Raw genomic sequence first — 19,923 nt, 5'->3', positions numbered from 1 at the left:
CAGCTGGTTTTTTAAATATATTTGAGAATTATAAAAAACTATGTAGGTTAATCCTCTGCGTTATGTCCACAAAAACAAATCCTGAAAAAACAGACACACAAGGTGGAGAAAAACTGTGAAAACCTGATGGTAGGTACATCTCTTAACTTTCTGTTCACATTATTGTGATCAGCCCTGAAAATAAGCTATTTTTGTTACTGCCTGCCTCAGTTTTAACATGTCAATGTTCAGTGTAAATCTTAAATCTGGCTATGGCACACAATAATTCCAAGGAAATAATTGCAAGGTCTGTGGCAATATACTTGAAACAAGAATTCATGTTCATATGTTCATATGTGGTAAATAAATTGAAGAAAGGAGTACTTAAATCAAGAATAGTCTTTTCGCAGTTTTACTTCCAACCCTGATTCTAAAATGTTGGGATGCTGTGTAAAACATAAATAAACAGTGTGATCATTTGCTATTTCTTTTTGACATAAACTCAACTGAAAACTCAGGTAAACGGATTCATTGGTAACTGGTGACAGTATCTTGATTGGGTATGAAAGTGGCATCCTTGAAAGGCTCAGTCGTTAACATACGAGGATGTGGCGAGGTTCACCACTTTGTGAAACACGGTGTGCTCGGGCACACTTCATAAAACCTTTGTTGGTAAACACATGATTTACACAACGTCCCAACTTTTTTGCAATCTGGGTTGTAAATTAAAAAAAAAAAAATTATCTCATCTCAATGTCAAGCTTAGAAATAATTTCATATTACCAGCTAGAAGATTAAATCATTTTTTAAAATTAAAAAATCTGTTGTTTTTGTGTGTTAATTCTGCATTTATTGTAACCACATTTTGAAGTTGTTTATTAAATTAAAGAGCATTTTAGTTTACTATTACTTGTGACCTTTGAGATCTAGATGAGGCTGATATTTCTGTAATTTAAATACAATGATACTGAAGATGTCACAATATCTGAATAATACTTTGTCTGGTCGATGGAGTAAATGGCTGAAATGAAATTGTATAAACATTATGTTGTGGTTGTTATCAGTTGACATTAGTTATTCTGTCTGAATCATCTGACACTGTTGGTTGGCACTTGTGTTTGTGTGAGCTTCTTTGTTTCAAAGGACGTATATTGACACCTTCATTTGAGTTTGATTTCAGCTTTGATGTTTTGATCCAGAGCAGCGTTAATTCAGTAGTCAGACATAGATATGTTGTATATAAGGCTTTCATTTAGGCTGTGAACCCAAACAGAACTCTGTAAAATAATTATCTTGTCCAATTAGAGACTGATCAATGGAGGCTTTTCACTGAATGACTGGGAGTCGGTGGGCTGTGTGATTGGGGTGACATCATTAGGGCCCGAGCAGGGAACCTGCGAGAACCTGCCAAAATGATCGCATTTTTCACTGCCTGAACGTACCCCAAAACTCATCAAACTTAGAATATATGTCATACCTGGCGAAAAATTTTATAATCTGTTGTTGTTGTGAATTTTCAGTGCTAGGTGGCGCTATAATCACAGATAGTGCGTTTTGGCTAATAACTCCCACATACTTTGTCGCACATTCAAATACCTCATATCCATTTGTTCAGTGAATGGTGCTGAATCTCCTAATATAGGCCACGCCCACTTCCGCCTACCGTTTTTTCCGCTAGCTCGCAAAAAAATGTTGCAAACCTACTTTTTCGAACTCCTCCCAGGCAATTTCACCGATTTGCACCAAACTTTGCACACAGCATCTGTGGACGCTCCTGACAAAAAGTTATTAAAAGAACTTTGCTATACCAAACAATACTCAAGTTATTAAATAACTACTTCCTGCAGATTTCGTTCCAAACAGGAAGTGTTGCATATCTCCACATTGGTCTGTCCGAATGAAGTCAAACTCAGGATACTACTTGCTCATGAGCCCCAAATGCTCTGTGCGAAATTTTGGCCGATGACCACTAGGTGGCGCTATTTAAATTGAAGTATTTTATATCTCGACATTGGTTGGTCGGATGAACACGAAACTTGGTACACTCATTGCCAATGGCCTCCTGAGGACAACTGACGAAGGTCTTACCGATCTGACACTAGGTGGCGCTCTGGTGGCAGTTTCATTTTATAATTGCCACTGTGCCTACACCATAACACTTATGGATATGAAACTGATTGGGGTGGTATAGACTGGCATCTGTAACTCACACACCAAAAATCACCAGCAGGTGGCGCTATTATCAACACAAAGCAGTTTTTGACTAATAACTCCCACATAATTTGTCGGACATTGTTAAACCTTATATCTATGTGTTCCCTGAATTCACCTGAATTGTATGATGTAGGCTGCACCCACTTTTGCGCTAAATTTCCATTCGCAAATGTGCTAGTCCACAGAACGCCCAAAATATAAATCAACAATTTCCTGCACATTGTGGTCAAACAGACATTCTTGTGTATCTTGATGAAATACAGTCCGATTAACACAAAACTTTTCCCAGTTGTGTTCCATGGCCACATGACGATTTCTGACAAATTTGGTGCAAATCGGCCAATAGGGGGCGCTTTTATTGCTAAATGACTAAGTAACAACTTGACTGCCTTCACTTTTGATTCCTCAACGGAAGTTGTTGCATGAACAAGCCCCGACAGCAGCATGTAACAACAGCAGCATGTAACGACGGCAGCATGCCGCGACAGCAGCACGCCCCGACGCGCGTGGACTGCGAGGGCCCGTTTATCGCTGCTTGCAGCTTTAATTTCAATTTATTTTTTGCAGATCACACTGTCACAATGCCTTAAGTTCTTACCAAACAGTGCAGAAACAGTTATATGTCATGGATGGGACTGCTCTGTGCTACTCTACCACACTTTAATGGTCACTGTATTAACAACAAAGGGGTGCCCTTGCATGCTTGCAGAACATGGTCGAATAATTCACTCAAAGTCATGTTTACATGTTGAATGCAACTATTTTTTACAGTTTGCATCCGCTATGGATCACTAATACTTCTCAGGATAGGTCAGCCATACCGGTCTGTGGTAATACAAGACAACACAGAGACTGCATGTGCGTGTTGTACTCATAAATTACTGATTATTGATGTCACAACAAAAGGCTCGACAATGCCAGTGTGTCTGAGTGTCTGCATATGTTACTGACAGTGACAAAACATCTCAAACTGAAATTATAAAAATCAATAAAACAAAGTGAAATGGGAGCAATTAAGTTAACTTAATACGAACAATGTGTTTAGTTTAAGGGGCAATAAGCAGGCATCCAGTGATAATGACATGGGATGTCATACCCACCTCTACCACAATGAACACAAGCTGTCTTTGAGTCACGCTGTTGCTACATGGGCAAACACAACACACTAAACAAAAGGAAAAACAATGGAATTAATTACGAATATTTCCAACTAAAATCAAATCAGAAATGCTGTAAGACATAACAGCTAAAGGACCCAGACATAGTTTGTTAACTGTGTGTCCTGAGAGATAGAGAGAGAGAAATAGGCGCCTACGGATCCTGTTTTACATCTGTTCCCCAAAAATGTAATATATGACATATGCCCCTTTATCAAGAGTGATGCTAGCAAATACGTTACTTATAAGGCAATATATGATTATTACTTACATATATTCTTGAATACATGGGGATACAAGTTTATAACATATATGAAATACCCATAGTAAAATGTGTACATCTAAATATATATAAAAAAGTCTATATGTTGAATTTCTTTGTGGTATTAAACATTGAGGCCATACATGTTAATTTGTAATTCATAAATGTCAAGATATAAGTTAATAACATACCTGAAATACACTTAGTAAAAATTGTAAATGAAAAAAGTATATATGTTGAATTTTTATATGGTATTGTATGCTGAAGCCACACATGTTAACAACATATATGTAATTCATATATATAAAGATATACATTAATAACATAAATACCCACAGTATAAACATATTTACATATGTTAGTTATTATCTACTACGGCCACACATGTAAACAATATATATATGTTATTCATATACATGTAAAGATATACATTTATAATGATATATGAAATGCATATAGTAAAATTTGTATATGTACTCTAGAATATATGTAATTAATTTTTCATTTATGTGCACAGACTATTCTATGCATATATGTATAGTTGTATATAACACATTTATACAGACAGAATCATAAGTAATTATATACGTGAGATATATGCCAACATATGTAATTTACTTACCAAAACATATGTATTTGTATGGGTTGGAAATATATGTCAATGTATGAAATTGTTTCTAACAGGGTTCATATATGTTTTTTTCTTTACATATATGTACATATATTTCATACATTACATTTACGTACATATATTACATTTGTGTATGGTAGAATTTGCATGCGTTTTTATTGTGTTGCATTTAATGTCTATAGAAACACTCCCAACACATGCTGTCATCAGAAAAAAGTGAAATTCTGATAAAAAAACAAAACAAACATCTGACAAACACATGAACATACGAGGAGAAATCCATATGAATACAGTAAAAGAGATATATTCCCAGGGAGATTGATTGTGATGGCGGTGTACCATTGGGGGTTAGCAGGGCAGCTGTTCCGAGTATCACAGCAAATATTCCCAAGCCATCGTCATGACACACAAATACATAATGATCAGTATGGCCACGTCGGCCCATCAAAAATCATACTGTAAACACACACATACACACACACATGCACATATACACTCATCCACAAGGTTCCCAGACATTCTTGGTGATGCGTGGAGCCTCATGCCCCCATCACCATGTGTTGAAGTAACGCAGAGGCGACCACATCAGGGTCTTTTGCCCCACCCTGCTCACCCACAGCATCCAACACAAACACAAGCACAAACACACACACACACACACTCCTGTGAGCCTTTTGTAACACAGATGAACATTAATATGCAAGCACAACACACACTGACAACAAGTTTAACTGTATACATGCAAATACACTCTCAAACCACATAAACGCAGAGAAACAGATGCACGCTCAGGCTGACCGTCGATACATGGAACCATGCAGGGGTTCAAACCAATATGTTAATGTTGTTGTTGTATAATTAATGTTTTTCCTGCGAAGAATTTATGCTGGTTGAATCTGGTTGATGTTACTGTGGCTTTGGTTGTTTCTTTAGAAATTTTAGGAAATCTAAAAAAAATGCCGTGGGAAAGGAATGCAGTTCTTTTTCTTGACTCACTGACAGAAGCTCTGTTATGCTGGACTCACCAGTCTTTGCATTGTTTGTAGTCTTACTCAAGATCCTAATGTATCCTCAATGTTATCGGGGGACTTTGGTTTTTGTTTGGTTTGGTTTTGGTTTATTAGGGCCCGAGCAGGGAACCTGCGAGGGCCCTATTTTTCGAATGATTATTATTATTATTATTATTATTATTATTAGGGCCCGCCTACCGTTTTTTTCGCTAGCTCGCAAAATGTTGCAAACCTACTTTTTCGAACTCCTCCCAGGCAATTTCACCGATTTGCACCAAACTTTGCACACAGCATCTGTGGACGCTCCTGACAAAAAGTTATTAAAAGAACTTTGCTATACCAAACAATACTCAAGTTATTAAATAACTACTTCCTGCAGATTTCGTTCCAAACAGGAAGTGTTGCATATCTCCACATTGGTCTGTCCGAATGACGTCAAACTCAGGATACTACTTGCTCATGAGCCCCAAATGCTCTGTGCGAAATTTTGGCCGATGACCACTAGGTGGCGCTATTTAAATTGAAGTATTTTATATCTCGACATTGGTTGGTCGGATGAACACAAAACTTGGTACACTCATTGCCAATGGCCTCCTGAGGACAACTGACGAAGGTCTTACCGATCTGACACTAGGTGGCGCTCTGGTGGCAGTTTCATTTTATAATTGCCACTGTGCCCACACCATAACACTTATGGATATGAAACTGATTGGGGTGGTATAGACTGGCATCTGTAACTCACACACCAAAAATCACCAGCAGGTGGCGCTATTATCAACACAAAGCAGTTTTTGACTAATAACTCCCACATAATTTGTCAGACATTGTTAAACCTTATATCTACGTGTTCCCTGAATTCACCTGAATTGTATGATGTAGGCCGCACCCACTTTTGCGCTAAATTTCCATTCGCAAATGCGCAAAATGTCGCAAACCTACATTTTCGAACTCCTCCCAGACAATTTCTCCGATTTGCACCAAACTTTGCACGCAGCATCTGTTGACCCTCCTGATAAAAAGTTATTAAAAGAAATGTGCTAGTCCACAGAACGCCCAAAATATAAATCAACAATTTCCTGCACATTGTGGTCAAACAGACATTCTTGTGTATCTTTTTTTTTTTTTCCAACATATTTTTATTGAACAAGTTTTACAAAGCACATAAAAGACAGAAACGGACAAGTACACCACCGAAACAATACAAGGCAAAAACAGGCAACTAAAAACAATAAGAAATGAGACCAACATTGAAATCAAATAAGAAACGGACAAACTAACAAAAAGGCAAAAATAAATAAATAAATAAAACAAGAGTTTCAGGGAGCATGTAGTGGAAAGCGGACTCTACATCTGGGATGCCGTATATACGCATCATCAACAAGACAGGTGATGCTATTTCCCACCCCCCCTCCAGGCCAAATCCATCAGTCCTGATTTCATCCTCTGGGCTTTAGCAGCTCCCAAGTAGTCAAAGAAAGAGTCCCAAATCCTGTAGAATGTAAAGGGTTTGTCCTTTAAGGCTGTAGAATAGGCTTCAAAAGGGATGATGTTTGTCACTGTACACAACCACTGATTTAGGGTTGGGGCTTTATCAGTGATCCACGTGAGTAGAATACACTTCCGGGCACAGTGTAACAGAATATGCAATAGTTTTGTGTTAGGAAGATCGGCAGGTAACTCAGCAGTCAGACCCAGCAAACAAGTCCTGGCGCCCAGATGTAAAGGGCGCTTAAAGATCTTATCAAGCTGTTGAGCAATTATGATCCAAAACTGCTGGACATGGGGGCAGCTCCACAAACAATGAAAAAATGAGCCAACGGCAGACTGACATTTAGTACAAAGATCTGATATGGCAGGATTCATTCTGTGTCTGACCTCAGGAGTAATATATAGTCGATGTAAAATCTTGAATTGCCTCTCCCAGGCTGAATTAGATGCTAAGACATTGGTTGGCTGGTTACACAGGGCATCCCAGTCCTCTGGTTCTATTGTAGTACCTAGGTCAGATTCCCATTTGCCTTTCACTTTATAGGAGTTGTCCTCCTTGAAGCCGCACAGTATGCCATAAAGCCGTTTGGTAAAGAATTTAAGCTGTAAATTATCCACCAATAGAGTCTCTATAGGAGAGATGGCAAGTCCCCCAGAGAACACTTTTGACTTGGACAGGATAAAATTCCGAACCTGCAGATATTTAAGAAAGTCACCATTGGTGACACCAAACTTGTTTTTAACTTGCTGAAATGAGAGGATCGAGCCACCCTGAACCATGTCCCTAACTACTTTGATGCCTCTGCGGCTCCAATCAGCGAGACCAGCCCGAAGGCCAGGTGGGAAGTCTGGGTTATCATGAAGAGGGGTTAATAACGAAAAACAATTATTGTACCCTTCTAATTTCCTGACCTGCCTGGATTTCTGGGGAAATATATAACAGGTTGCGCAGGGGGATTCTATCTAAAGAGGCTGATTCACAACTGAGCCAAGTAGAGTTAGGGTCCTGTATGAACCATTCCACAAGATATTTAAACTGTGCGGCCAATTGGTACAATGAAAATGACGGAGCTGCTAAGCCACCACGTTTGGCAGGCAGACTAAGAAAACTGTATCTTAGCCTAGGTCTTTTTTTGCACCAAATAAAATTCTTGTGTATCTTGATGAAATACAGTCTGATTAACACAAAACTTTTCCCAGTTGTGTTCCATGGCCACATGACGATTTCTGACAAATTTGGTGCAAATCGGCCAATAGGGGGCGCTTTTATTGCTAAATGACTAAGTAACAACTTGACTGCCTTCACTTTTGATTCCTCAACGGAAGTTGTTGCATGAACAAGCCCCGACAGCAGCATGTAACGACAGCAGCATGTAACGACGGCAGCATGCCGCGACAGCAGCACGCCCCGACGCGCGTGGACTGCGAGGGCCCGTTCATCGCTGCTTGCAGCTTTAATTGTTTCTGTCTTTTCTCTTGTCAAAGGCTTGGTGGGTCAGACTGAGTGGTCGCAGTATTTCCCTGACTGCGGTGGTACTTCTCAGTCCCCCGTTGATGTGGTCACCACGCAGACTAAATATGACCCCAGTCTGGTCCCTCTGACCCCGCTGGGCTACAGTCAGCACGGCAACAAGCCCCTCACTATGTACAATAACGGACACACAGGTAAATATGGCAGCCAGCTGTCCTCTTCCAGGTATCCCAGCAGCCTTACGGTTGATCTGTTTATACTGCACCGCCCTAAATTGTAACCTGGCAGCGAACTCTTTATTTTCCAATAATAAATTCAGTTCATATTTAGGATTTTTTGTCATTTTAAAGAAAAAATCTTGTCATATGCCTGCCTGGTATTTTGTTCTTTTTCCTGTAAGTCAAACACAAAGAGGCATCTCTTCTCTTGCTTTGTTCGCTCAATCAGTGGTGATCGAGCTGCCAGAATGGATGGGACTGGCGGGGCTGCCCTGGCTCTTCACAGCTGTGCAAATGCACCTCCACTGGGGCAGCGGCGGGCCAAGTCATGGGGGCAGCGAGCACACCATTAACGGACTGAGTGCAGATGCAGAGGTATGTTTAAACACAGCAAGACAAATTACAGCCATGCTCAGTCGTGACTTGAGCAATGGTAGGTCAAGGTCAAATAGTGTGATGATCATAGTTTTCTAAGAAGGTTAACATTTTATAAAAACAGATTAAGTCGGAGAATAGCTCTTGCGATTATAAAAATTCTGATGTTATTTAAATGGAAGAAGAAGTCACTCTGAATAAAGATTCACAAGGTCAAAAATCCCAGGAGTGGCCTGCATCCACATAAATCTATTTTCTGTTCATTGTTATGGAGAAGAGAATAAAAACATTTTTAATACTATCACATTAATGAGGTGACATTTGTGTAGGTAGAACAATTAGAATAAGCCTGAATTATAGTACACATTTTAATCAACATACAATATTTAATCCCCAAAAGAGGGACATGTGAGTGTATAATGTTAGGATGTTTATACATTTAACCTTCTAACTTTTAAGGATAAGGGAGATTTAATTAAGCCATTAACAGCAAATTAAAAATGGATTACTCTGCAGATTTTAGCAGTCTATAAATACATTTCTACTGGACATGCGCACACCTACACACAAGGTGGAGATAAAGTATCTCCAGGAAGCCTCTGTTGTATTGAGATGAAAGTTTATATTCATGCAAAGTAAAGAAAGACTGTGAAAGCCTGATGGTAGATACATCTCTCAATTTTCTGTTCACATTACTGTGATCAAATAGGCCCAGCTGTGCCCTGAAAATTACTTTAAAAATTATATTCTGTTTGTGATGCGCAGAGCTGCAAGAATTAGTTGTTTAATTGATTAGTCAGCAACTGTTTTGATCATTGATTAATCATTATTATAATCAGTATTTTTCCCAAACGTGTTGTTGGCTTTTTATTTTATAATCTTGGGCTGAGGGTAAGAAATTTGAGTCCCTTTCTTTCATTTTTGCTATACTTATCTTCCGTGGTTATATCTTTCTTTTTACTTCATACTTTATTTCTGTCTCACACACACAAGCTGAGTGAGCTAGGATCTCTGTTTTGGCGTGGGATAGGGATAGAAACAATGAGCTCAGGTCCGGTAGAGTAGCTGAGAGAGGAAACAGAGAAGCAACAGACGGGAACGTTTAGGGTTAGATTCCTGTTGATTCAAAGAAATTAAAAACACCCAAAGCAAGGACGATATTAAACTTGTAAGTGACTGAATAAGGAGAAAAGATGTAAAAAGAGTGAAGAAAAAATGTAGCAAGGATGAAAGGTTAGCCGTCTCAGCATCTCTTCCTGTCCATCTGTCACAACCAGGTACGCCAACACACCAGTTCCTTCAGGAGTGAGCAGTTGGAGAGGAAGAGTCGTGACGGAATATAAGCAGATTAAAAGGACACAAATAATGCAGAGTTGATGAAAGGATTACTATTTTAAAAAACAAAAGCTGAATGCTTGACCAGGTGCTTTTGTAAAAGTAGTCCGAACATGGAAACTAAAAGCAGATGTCCCAAGTTCAGTACGAATTCGAGGGACATGCAGTTAAAGTCAGTAAACGGGTTTGTGAAACTGAGTTATACGTAACTGTCACATCTCTTGGACAGAGAAGCTTTTTCATACAAGACGCACTGATGAGTGCAATAAACATCACCAGTTATAAACCTAAGAGCAGAAAGATAAACAGCATCCAAGAGGTCAAAAGTAGAAGCAGAGGGATGCTTATAAATCACATCATCACAATCCATAGAAAGGAGAAACAGCTTCAGCAACACATAAAAAGACAGTTTTATGTCGATATTATCTATATCATATTTGAATGTGAGTCCTATCCCAGCGCTGAGGTATTTATATTCAAACTCTTCCAGGGTTGGATATTAGCAAAAAAAAAAAAAAGGAACCTGTCATGCATGAGTGGTGTCATTACATAATGAGACAATTAAGCTCTTTCTCGTTCACATCAGTCTCTTTATTTTTCTTCAGTCATACCCTTCGGTAGGAAAGCTGAGTTCGCACGCAGCCCGCTCTCTCCCAGTCTTTCCCTCTCGTTGTCTTTTTTTAACCCTCGGCTGTCATGAGGAGGAACCGGGATGTCTTTCCTGCTCTAACAGCGTTATTCTTCTCTCCAGCTGCATGTGGTGCACTACAACTCCGAGCTCTACCCCAACATGTCCGCAGCCATGACTCAGAGCGACGGCTTGGCTGTTTTAGGGATTCTCATTGTGGTAATAAAAACAATACTACCTCGTAATAAACAGGAGCAATACACAACATTGTGAAAGACTTCAAATTAGTCATTATAAAAACATTTAAGCCTGAAGTTTTGGCTTCCCAGACAGGTGAGGAGTCTAATCCGGCATTCAACAGCATCCTTAACTACCTGAGCCGCGTCAGACATGCCGGTAAGTCTACTGTCTTTATATATTATCGAGTGATTTATGAATGTGTGTTTTATTCTAAATCAACGTTTTAAAAGGTGAGTGAATGGAATGAATCTTTTCTTTTCTTTTTCGTCTTACTTCTGTGTGCTGCTACAAACAAAAATGTGATGATACTTGTCTGAAGTAAGAGTATCTCAAAGACCTCACGTAATATTTCTTTTTTCTCCTCCTTACACCCACTGGCAGATCAGAAGGCGCTGATCCCAGCCTTTGACGTCGAGTCTCTGCTCCCCAACGATCTGGGACGCTACTATCGCTACAACGGCTCCCTAACAACGCCGCCCTGCTACCAGAGTGTGATCTGGACGGTGTTTCATGAGAGGGTTCAAATCTCAAAGGCACAGGTGAAGATGAGACACTGACACTCATCTTGAGTTGATCTTACATGTGCACCTGGCATGCAGACATTGATTTTGATCATTCTGTAAGAAAAACTCACCCAACATGCACAGAAAAGATAAAAAACTGACATCAAGCTGTAGAAGATACACTTAACTTTGTATTGGACCTACATAGACATATTTTCCTTCTCTACACAATCAACATATCCAAACCAAAGCAGTGATGCTTAAACAGAAGTTAAAGATAATCACTAAATTATTCGTCTGTTTCAACCTACAATCGCTAATTATTGGCCTCATAAATTATATTCTAGAGCGTCTGCGCTCTGTTATCTTTTCACCAGACAGCATATAGTTTCCCAATTTCTAAAATTAATGATCTTGTGTTGTTGTAAGAAGTGATTGCAGATTAACTGAGAATTGTCTTATTCGTTCCCTTGCACAACTGGCATTGTAGATTTGTTGCAATTTAATTATTTATTTTTTTGGTGGTTGCCTTCAGCTTACAACATTTTTTTTTTTTTACATTTGTTACTTTTTATGATTTTTTTGGCATCATAAAAAATAGCTGCATTTTTCATTTACAGGATGAAGTTATGTGAAATGATTTGTACTCAAAATAAAATTATTGATAAGCACAGTGAATCACTACTCCAATACATTAGTTGTGTTTGTCATAGTGTCAGGGTAATTACATTGATGCAGAATTTCTTTTTGATTTATGTAACATTATATTTTAGGCTAGAGTGTAACTGTTTTTTTTAACTTCTTCTTTCGCCTCTCCTCTACAGCTGCTGAGGTTGGAGACAATACTTTACTCAAGTAAAGCTGAAGAAACAGACAGGATGCTGCTGCAGGACAACTACCGGGCCACGCAGCCGCTCAACCACAGGGTCGTCTTCGCCTCCTTCAGTGCAGGTTAGACAGACAACCTGCGTCAGTACAAAAAAACGACAACCACTCGGCCGTGTTGACCTCTGACATAAAAGACAAACAAATGTGTTAGCAATCAGAAGATAAATTGACATTATTAAAAATAATACATGATTTTATCATCATACAATTGTATTAAAATAAGCAGATTAGTTGCCAATTGATTTTCTGTCAATCAGTTAATTGTTTCAGCTCTACTTGTATAAACTACAGTTTAAGTTATAACAAATATAAATGCAGATAAATGTAAATGTACATAGTGTCAGATAAATGTAATGAAGACAAAGTGACATGAAAAGAAAATATTCAAGTTAAGTGCATGTACCTCAAATTTGTACTGAAGTACTTGAGAAAATGTACTTTCCATCACTGAATATGTGATTAGTATGTTCTTTGAGACTGCACAAATGAGAAGTCACAAAAGGTCACAGACGAACTGCTGTGAGCTCCAGTGTTTAACCGCAAGAAACACTTCGGCATTATTGGATTGTAATGCCAGCACGCTGCTCATAATGCAACCCACAATATCAAGCCAGTGGGTGGCCATGCAGACCAAAGCTAGCAATTAGCACAATCCATGCAGCGAGCAAAAAGTGGAATGTGGAGAGAAATGTGGGAATATTAAGGATTACTGGTGACTTTGTCTGAGGCCTTTGGAAGGCAGGAATAGAGAGAGACTGAAATAGTGGCGAAGCGGTGGCAAAGCACGGGGGAGCAGTGTTTGTTTGCGAGCTGATTAGAGAAACAGATTTGCAAAAAAGAAACACTGACTGCATTGTTATCACGCGAGTCTAACTGAGAAAAAAGGGAGAGGGAAAAGAGACACAGAGAGGTGGAAGAGGGAGACAGAGTGGTAGACAAAGACAAAGGAGAAAGAATTTGTGTGAAGTGCTCATTGTAGTGAGTGACTGAACTGGAAGGCCTGTGATATCAGCACTGCTGTCAAAGGCAGAAAGACTGGCCAGACATAACATTTTCAAATGGCTGAACAGCAGATTCTGCTCAGATAAACCAACAAATCAATGTGTAAAAACTGTGAGACAGAAAGATCAAATTTACTGTGATGTTTTAATTATTTATTCCATCTTTTGTTTGTTGCAGAATCAGGGAAGGAGCTCTCTTCTGGTAAGAACATGTGACTTTCCTGCATGTCTCTGTAACAAACAAAGTACCTGTACTAAATGATTTAACTGCTCTGGGTCATTGCTGTATTTTTGGAGGCTTCCTCATCTCTATCATTCCGTCTCATACTTTACCTTTCGTTATATTTCAACTGTGCAGTATCGACCATAATCTAACTGTGCTGATTCTGATGTGTCACGCCTTTCCGTGTCTCTTTCTTCTGCAGGTGAAGTCACAGCTATAGTAATAGGAGTGATGTGTGGCTGTGTAGGTCTGGCAGTGATCATTCGCTTCATCGTGAAGACGATACGGTAAGAAGCTTTACTCTGTCGGTCGGTCATGTCGGCCACCAGTCTGCTGTTGTTTCTAGTTTAACCAGGCGATCTGCAGAACTAGAGGGAGCCGTCACTGCCGAAGTATCCAGCTTCTTCTTCTCATTCTCCATCTCCTATCTTTTGGCAGATTTTTTACACTCCTCCACCGTGAAACAGTCGCGGTAAACAGGTGGTTTACCTGATCTCAGTACTGACAAGGATGCACAACTAACACTGACAGTGTTGTATTTTTGTTTTTTTTTCTTTTTTTTGTGCTTGACCGACATCCTTAAGCACAGATCTTGGATTAAAACCACCAAACAAAAAACATTTTACCATTCTATTTGTTAAGAAATTAAAGTTGAAGAAGAGATTTCAGATTTATGTTAAAAACCTGATAGAAATAAGTCTCTGTCACATGGCATTGACACGGCTTATGTGTGTTTATGACAGCTATATTGGTATTAGCCTTGTTGGTTGGACTCTGATGGAGATGTCAGTAAATGTATAATCCTCTTTGTAAGGTTTCACCATAAAAGTTTAAAGGGACCCCCAAGATCAGCGCTAAGGGTAATCTGATTACCTGACCTCTGCTGCAATAACATGGCTGTTTCATAACACGCTTATTATTTTCTCCCATGATTACCACGGATTAATGAAAGTATGTGGTGGGTTTCCTTCTGTCTCCCACCAGCCAGTGATTTAACCTTTACACTACTTTGACCAGGGGTTCCCAAAGTTCACATAAGTTACCAGTTTGTGTTATCTCAAGGATAGCTCACCCAAAAAATCTAAAATATAGTTTTTACCTCTTACCCATATTGCTGTTTATTGATCTAGATTGTTTTGGTGTGAGCAGTGCAGCCAACTACCAACCGTTTCGCCACATAAAAGGAAATGTGCATATACTCATGGAAAAGAGGCTAGCTAACTATGCTAATGAAGCCAGCTAACATTACAGTCACAAACATTAGCTTCTTGTCCATGAGTAGATTCACGCTTCCTTCTGCGCAGTGATGCGGTTGGCAGGTGAAGTCATGATGCTCCTCATTTGTGTGGATCCTTGTGAAAGAGTCTTCAGGGGCCCCTACTATATGTCGTCCTTTGGGAACCCCTGGCTTTCATAATATCAATCAGCCCTGTTCAATTACTTAAAAATGACTCCAACCCTTCTATCTAATGAGAAATGTTAAACCCAATACTTTCTCTCTGTTTTTGGTCATGTGATTCTGTCTTTTGATCTGCGACAGCTCTACCTCTAGCTGGGACGTCCTGCCCAGTAACCGGCCTGCTCCCATGCCAAGGTCACCTTCAAAACCTTCACTTTGACTTCTAAGAGTTAGAAACCTGACCACATCCCTTTGCTTTAACCACCCATTCATAGTGACTCATCCTCTAGGGCTAGACTTTAACACCTCTATTAGAGAATTAGTGCTGAAAGAACTTCAACACACTGTGAGGAAAATAGTACTGTATATATTTATTTATTACTTTAGAAACTTAAAGGGAGTTCTTACAGTGTTGTCTGTACTTAAGTTCATTAACATCGTTAGATACAAATAAAAACTGGAGACCATGACGCCCGTCGACATGTTGATATTCCAAACCAAAACTTCTCAGAAGTCATAGCTACATTACTACACTGTGGTAGTAAATCAAATCAAATCAATTATATTTACATGGCCCAAAATCATAATCACATTGCCTCAGTGGGCTCAGTGAACGACATCCTCTGTCCTTAGACCCTCGATTCGTGTGAGGAAAAACATGCCAAATTGAAAAGGAACCCTTTTAACTGGTGGAAAAAAAGATTGAAGAAACCTGAGAAGAGCCAGAGAGGAGGGATCCCTCTCCCAGGGCGGACAGACATGCAATATATGTCGCATGTAGAGAACAGAACAACAAAATCAAAGTTCAAAGTACAAATTTCATTGAGAGAATATCTGATATAAGGAAATAATATAAATTATATGTGAAGAGTATGGATCCAGGAGGACGACTTAGCAGACCGGTCTCGGCCGGTAATGATCTTTTAATCATCAGCTGGCTGTTGATACAGTGCATGTACAGTGTAACCTGCAATGTTCACTGAATGACACTTTCTGCTCCTTCACAGCTGAAGCATGAAAAATGTTGGCAAAACAACTAAAAACTATATAAGAATAGTCGCTGCTAATGAAGAGATGTTCACAGTTCAAAACTGTGATAGAGCCACATCCACATTAACACTTCCCATTTGTAGTTATTTGCCCACTTAATTATCATATAACACATCAAAGTGAAGACTTTCTGTGTTTAATTCATCTTATGGTGGTAACTGAACAACATTTAGGGCGTTTAGTTCTTTTATAGCACAGTAGAGCCCTAAATGTATGCACAAGCTTCCATGTATTCTTTAACATATACAGTAAGGACCTCTGCTGGAGAACATAACCAACTACACTGACGGTGAGCTTGCAGAATATGGGGATGAATGTAGGAATGACTTTTCCTCTTGATGTTTCAGGATGAAGGAGCCAGAGAAAGCAAAAGAGAAAAAACAAGATGTGGCTCTGAACACGACCGCTGACGGAGAAAAGAAAGAGGAACCGTCACCGTCTCTGTCTCCTCAGACTGAGCCCTAGCACAAGAAAGTTTTCTATAGTAAACTGGACACAGGACAAATCACCTGCTGCCCTGATCACTAAATGTTCTCAGTATTTTAAATTCAGTGATGTTGGCAGACTTGGTATGAGACATTTTTTTTCCGTTTGTACGTGAAGCACTTGGTTGAAACACGTCAGCTTGCTGGCTCTGAGTAGTATGTTTGCTCTCGCAGTGCTTGGGATGCATGATTGGTTCATGTAAATACTTTGTATGATATATTCTGTTGTTTTTTTGTTTCACATGTTTGGCTGTAATTTCTTCTTGTTCATCCTGCCTTGAAGCACTCTGCACTGTATGAAATGTAATAGAGTCATGAAATGTTTACCTGTGAATTAATTCACAATGTAATATTATTTTCTTTTGCCCCAAGTGACACAAATTGGACAGTTTGGTTTTAAAACACACAGGAGGTCCTATCAAATGAATTAGAAATCTCTCATGAAGGTCTTAAGGGATTTAAAGTGTTTAGTATGAACTGAAGCTGTCCAAATATTACAGCTCTGAGCTCAGTTTAGCACATTATGTTGTACATGGTTGAGTTATATTTATGCACGTGTTCATTCTATTAGGAAATGGTGCCATATATCATCTTTGTCTGATTGATTGTTTGCTGTAAATAACTCATCAACATGGGCACCTCATTAAAATACTTGAACAGTAACCTCCCTCGCTTTGATTTCTTCATTGTGAGATCTGAATTCTCTCAAGCAGTCTAGTAAAGAATCTAGTAACAATTTTAAAGGTTCAAGACAGTTACTGATGTTATTTGTTATTTTTTGGTCACAGTCCAAGTGAAGATCAGTTTGGATTAAGTTACTTCATGAGACTTTGGAGAGACTCTTACTTGATGCCAGAATTTAATTTGTGTCAACATTAAACAGTCTTTGTGTCCCAGAAACTTTATCATAAATTAAAATAAACTGTGCAAATATTTCATTTATGGGTTGAAGACTGCTAAATTAGGGCAAATCATTAATTGCATATTAAAAAAGAAGGGTCAGGCCAGCAGGAAGGAGGAGGCGGTAAATTATGTATGTTTTATTGGCTATTTATTTCTCCGTTTCGTGTGTGTTGATAATATATTTGAATGTATTTGCTGAGGAATACGACACCTGGTTGTTGTGAACAAGGACAGACAGAGAAATCAGACAAGACAAAGAGTAAGCTCTCTATACTTTCATTTTACTTATGAAAGCGTTGTTGGTCTGCTGTTAAACCAATTAAACTGCAGTAAATAAAATAACCATATGAACAGTTTGTAAACATGTATCTTAACTGTCAAATGTATTTGACCACTTTGTATTTTGGCCTTTATAATTAAACCAAAAGCAATTTTAATATTTTTATATTGGATAATATGAATACATAAGTGGCATAAGAAGATGAATGTAAATCTAAATGTAAATTACCATTATTTTGATCTCTCTGTTTTAGCAGACATACTATATATTTATATTATTATTATACTGTACAAGTCATAAATTATTGTAGGCTATATTTACAGTAGCAAATTAAGTGAACATACAGGTACTTATGTCAGTACTTTACCACGTCTCTCAATAATGAAGCCACATCACTGAGTCTTTTTTGAGGCTCCTCATGACCTAAACAAGGTCACACATATATTAAAGCTACCATTTGTAAAAAGACAAACAGCAGAGCTGAAGGCGACATACACAAACAGTGAGACTACAAAAATAAGCTCACTGAGCCTTTAACAGGTATTTATAGCTGTAACTGGATCACGTCTGACCATGACGGCTGCTCTAAAGCACAGCCAAGTGGACGGATTTAAGCAATACACACACAGGTCAGGCCACTCCCTCTCACACAGGAAGTGAAATCAGCTACCGCAACAGAAGTACAGAAGAAAAATCCCACATCTGGACCTTTTAGGTCATTTGAAACTTACAGACGCCTCGACTACTGCCAAAACAAGGTAGGGAAGTTCTCTTATCAAGCAGCTGTTGTCTACATCCTCTGCTGGTTTCGTGTTTTTAAAAAACTACACAGCTGTGACTCTGACAAACTCTGCTCTAGTGCAGACACTGTTTACTTTTACTGTCTAACTTTTCCAGTGATGTATTAAGTAAGACAGAAAAAGGCTGTAAAGTGTAGTGTTTGTTCTTTAAAGCCTCTGTTTCACTCTAGGACTGCTGGGTAATGGCTACCCTCAGGGCTTTTCTCTCTCTCGGCGTCTGTCTCCTGCTGGGTCATCAAGCATTTGCTAAAAACGACGCTCCCTGCCAGCGCTCCAAATGGAACAATGGCTTCAGAACCTTCCTCAAACGCCACATTCCCCCTGGCACTCCCACTTCTCTTGACCAGAACCAATGGATGAAGTACATCAAGGAACATACGGGCTGTGACAGACCCACCCAGTCCTTCCTCAGTCCCAAAGACCTGGACAAGGTAAAGGATGTGTGCAAGAGCAATGGGGGGAAGGCGCACAAGGACAACCTGTGCATCAGCCAGCAGTCTTTTACTTTTGTCACGGTGAGGAGTGAACCGGGGACGTGCGGCATCAGGAGCATCCGAGAGGAAACCAAACATCTGATCCTGGCCTGTGAGGTGCTGGAAAATGAGTGTCTGCCGGTCCATTTCGAGGGAAACCCTGAGAATTTAAAACCAAATAACAATGCCAGAGCCTGCCAGGACACACGCATTTCTGATCACGCTCCCAGCTTTAAAATGACGTGGCTCTGGTTGTTATCTGTTCCTCTTGTTTTTATTTATGGCTACTGACTTTTTTCAATTTGAGGGATTGGATGTGACAATTCAGCTTTTTATCAGAGGATGTTTTGCTTTTGAAAAGTTTTTAAAACAGTATTAAATCACCAGTATATCAAGGGAAGAATTTAAAATTTTTAAATACGTATTTTTGTATGAAAAGTTCCTACAACTATATGCATGTGCCTGTGTAATTATGAGTGTTCTTGTGTGAATGCATCTCAGAGATAATGAGAGAGTTGGTGCTCTAATGGCAGCTCAATTCATTTAAAATTACAGATCTGATGCTGAATTCAAGTCATTTTCAGTCTTGCATGTATTTTATATTTAAAATTGCCATACAAGGGGGATTTCATTGCATTGATTAAAAAAAAGATTCACCTACAGAACTTTCCAGTCCATTTTCTTCTCTGTGCATCAAATGTGAAAAACTTAAACCTGTTTTTAAAGCTAGATAATAATAATAATAATAAATTTTATTTAGAAGGCGCCTTTCTGGACACTCAAGGACACCGTACACAAATGAGATAAAAGAAAACATCAAGAATAAACATCAATATCAATAAAAAACACACAAAATAAGAACAATTACAATAGATTGAATATGTACACATCAAATCCATAATAGACAAAC

The 19,923-nt window shown here is 39.0% G+C and overlaps 1 protein-coding gene and 1 long non-coding RNA gene across 2 annotated transcripts in view; both read left to right on the top strand.

Annotated features, from left to right (window-relative positions):
* ca14 (carbonic anhydrase XIV) overlaps positions 1-17,005 on the top strand; it is a 30,548-nt gene extending 13,543 nt beyond the window's left edge. The window contains exons 3-13 of the mRNA XM_073484568.1: positions 8,227-8,406; positions 8,660-8,805; positions 10,892-10,987; positions 11,098-11,164; positions 11,390-11,547; positions 12,336-12,462; positions 13,579-13,602; positions 13,826-13,910; positions 14,062-14,103; positions 15,164-15,217; positions 16,420-17,005. Coding sequence (XP_073340669.1) covers positions 8,227-8,406; positions 8,660-8,805; positions 10,892-10,987; positions 11,098-11,164; positions 11,390-11,547; positions 12,336-12,462; positions 13,579-13,602; positions 13,826-13,910; positions 14,062-14,103; positions 15,164-15,217; positions 16,420-16,537 — 1,097 coding nt within the window. The 3' untranslated portion in view covers positions 16,538-17,005. The remainder of the gene's footprint in view (positions 1-8,226; positions 8,407-8,659; positions 8,806-10,891; positions 10,988-11,097; positions 11,165-11,389; positions 11,548-12,335; positions 12,463-13,578; positions 13,603-13,825; positions 13,911-14,061; positions 14,104-15,163; positions 15,218-16,419) is intronic.
* A 1,399-nt stretch (positions 17,006-18,404) lies between these two features.
* LOC141012046 (uncharacterized) lies at positions 18,405-19,678 on the top strand. Its single transcript, XR_012180368.1, has 2 exons — positions 18,405-18,498; positions 18,711-19,678. It is a non-coding gene; the product is annotated as an uncharacterized lncRNA (long non-coding RNA).
* Positions 19,679-19,923: the final 245 nt, after the last annotated feature.

The sequence above is a fragment of the Pagrus major genome, chromosome 17 (assembly GCF_040436345.1).
Source record: "Pagrus major chromosome 17, Pma_NU_1.0".
NCBI classification, from domain to species: Eukaryota; Metazoa; Chordata; class Actinopteri; order Spariformes; family Sparidae; genus Pagrus; species Pagrus major.
Note: the sequence above shows the minus strand (reverse complement) of the source record. Positions and strands in the feature narration are given on the sequence as shown.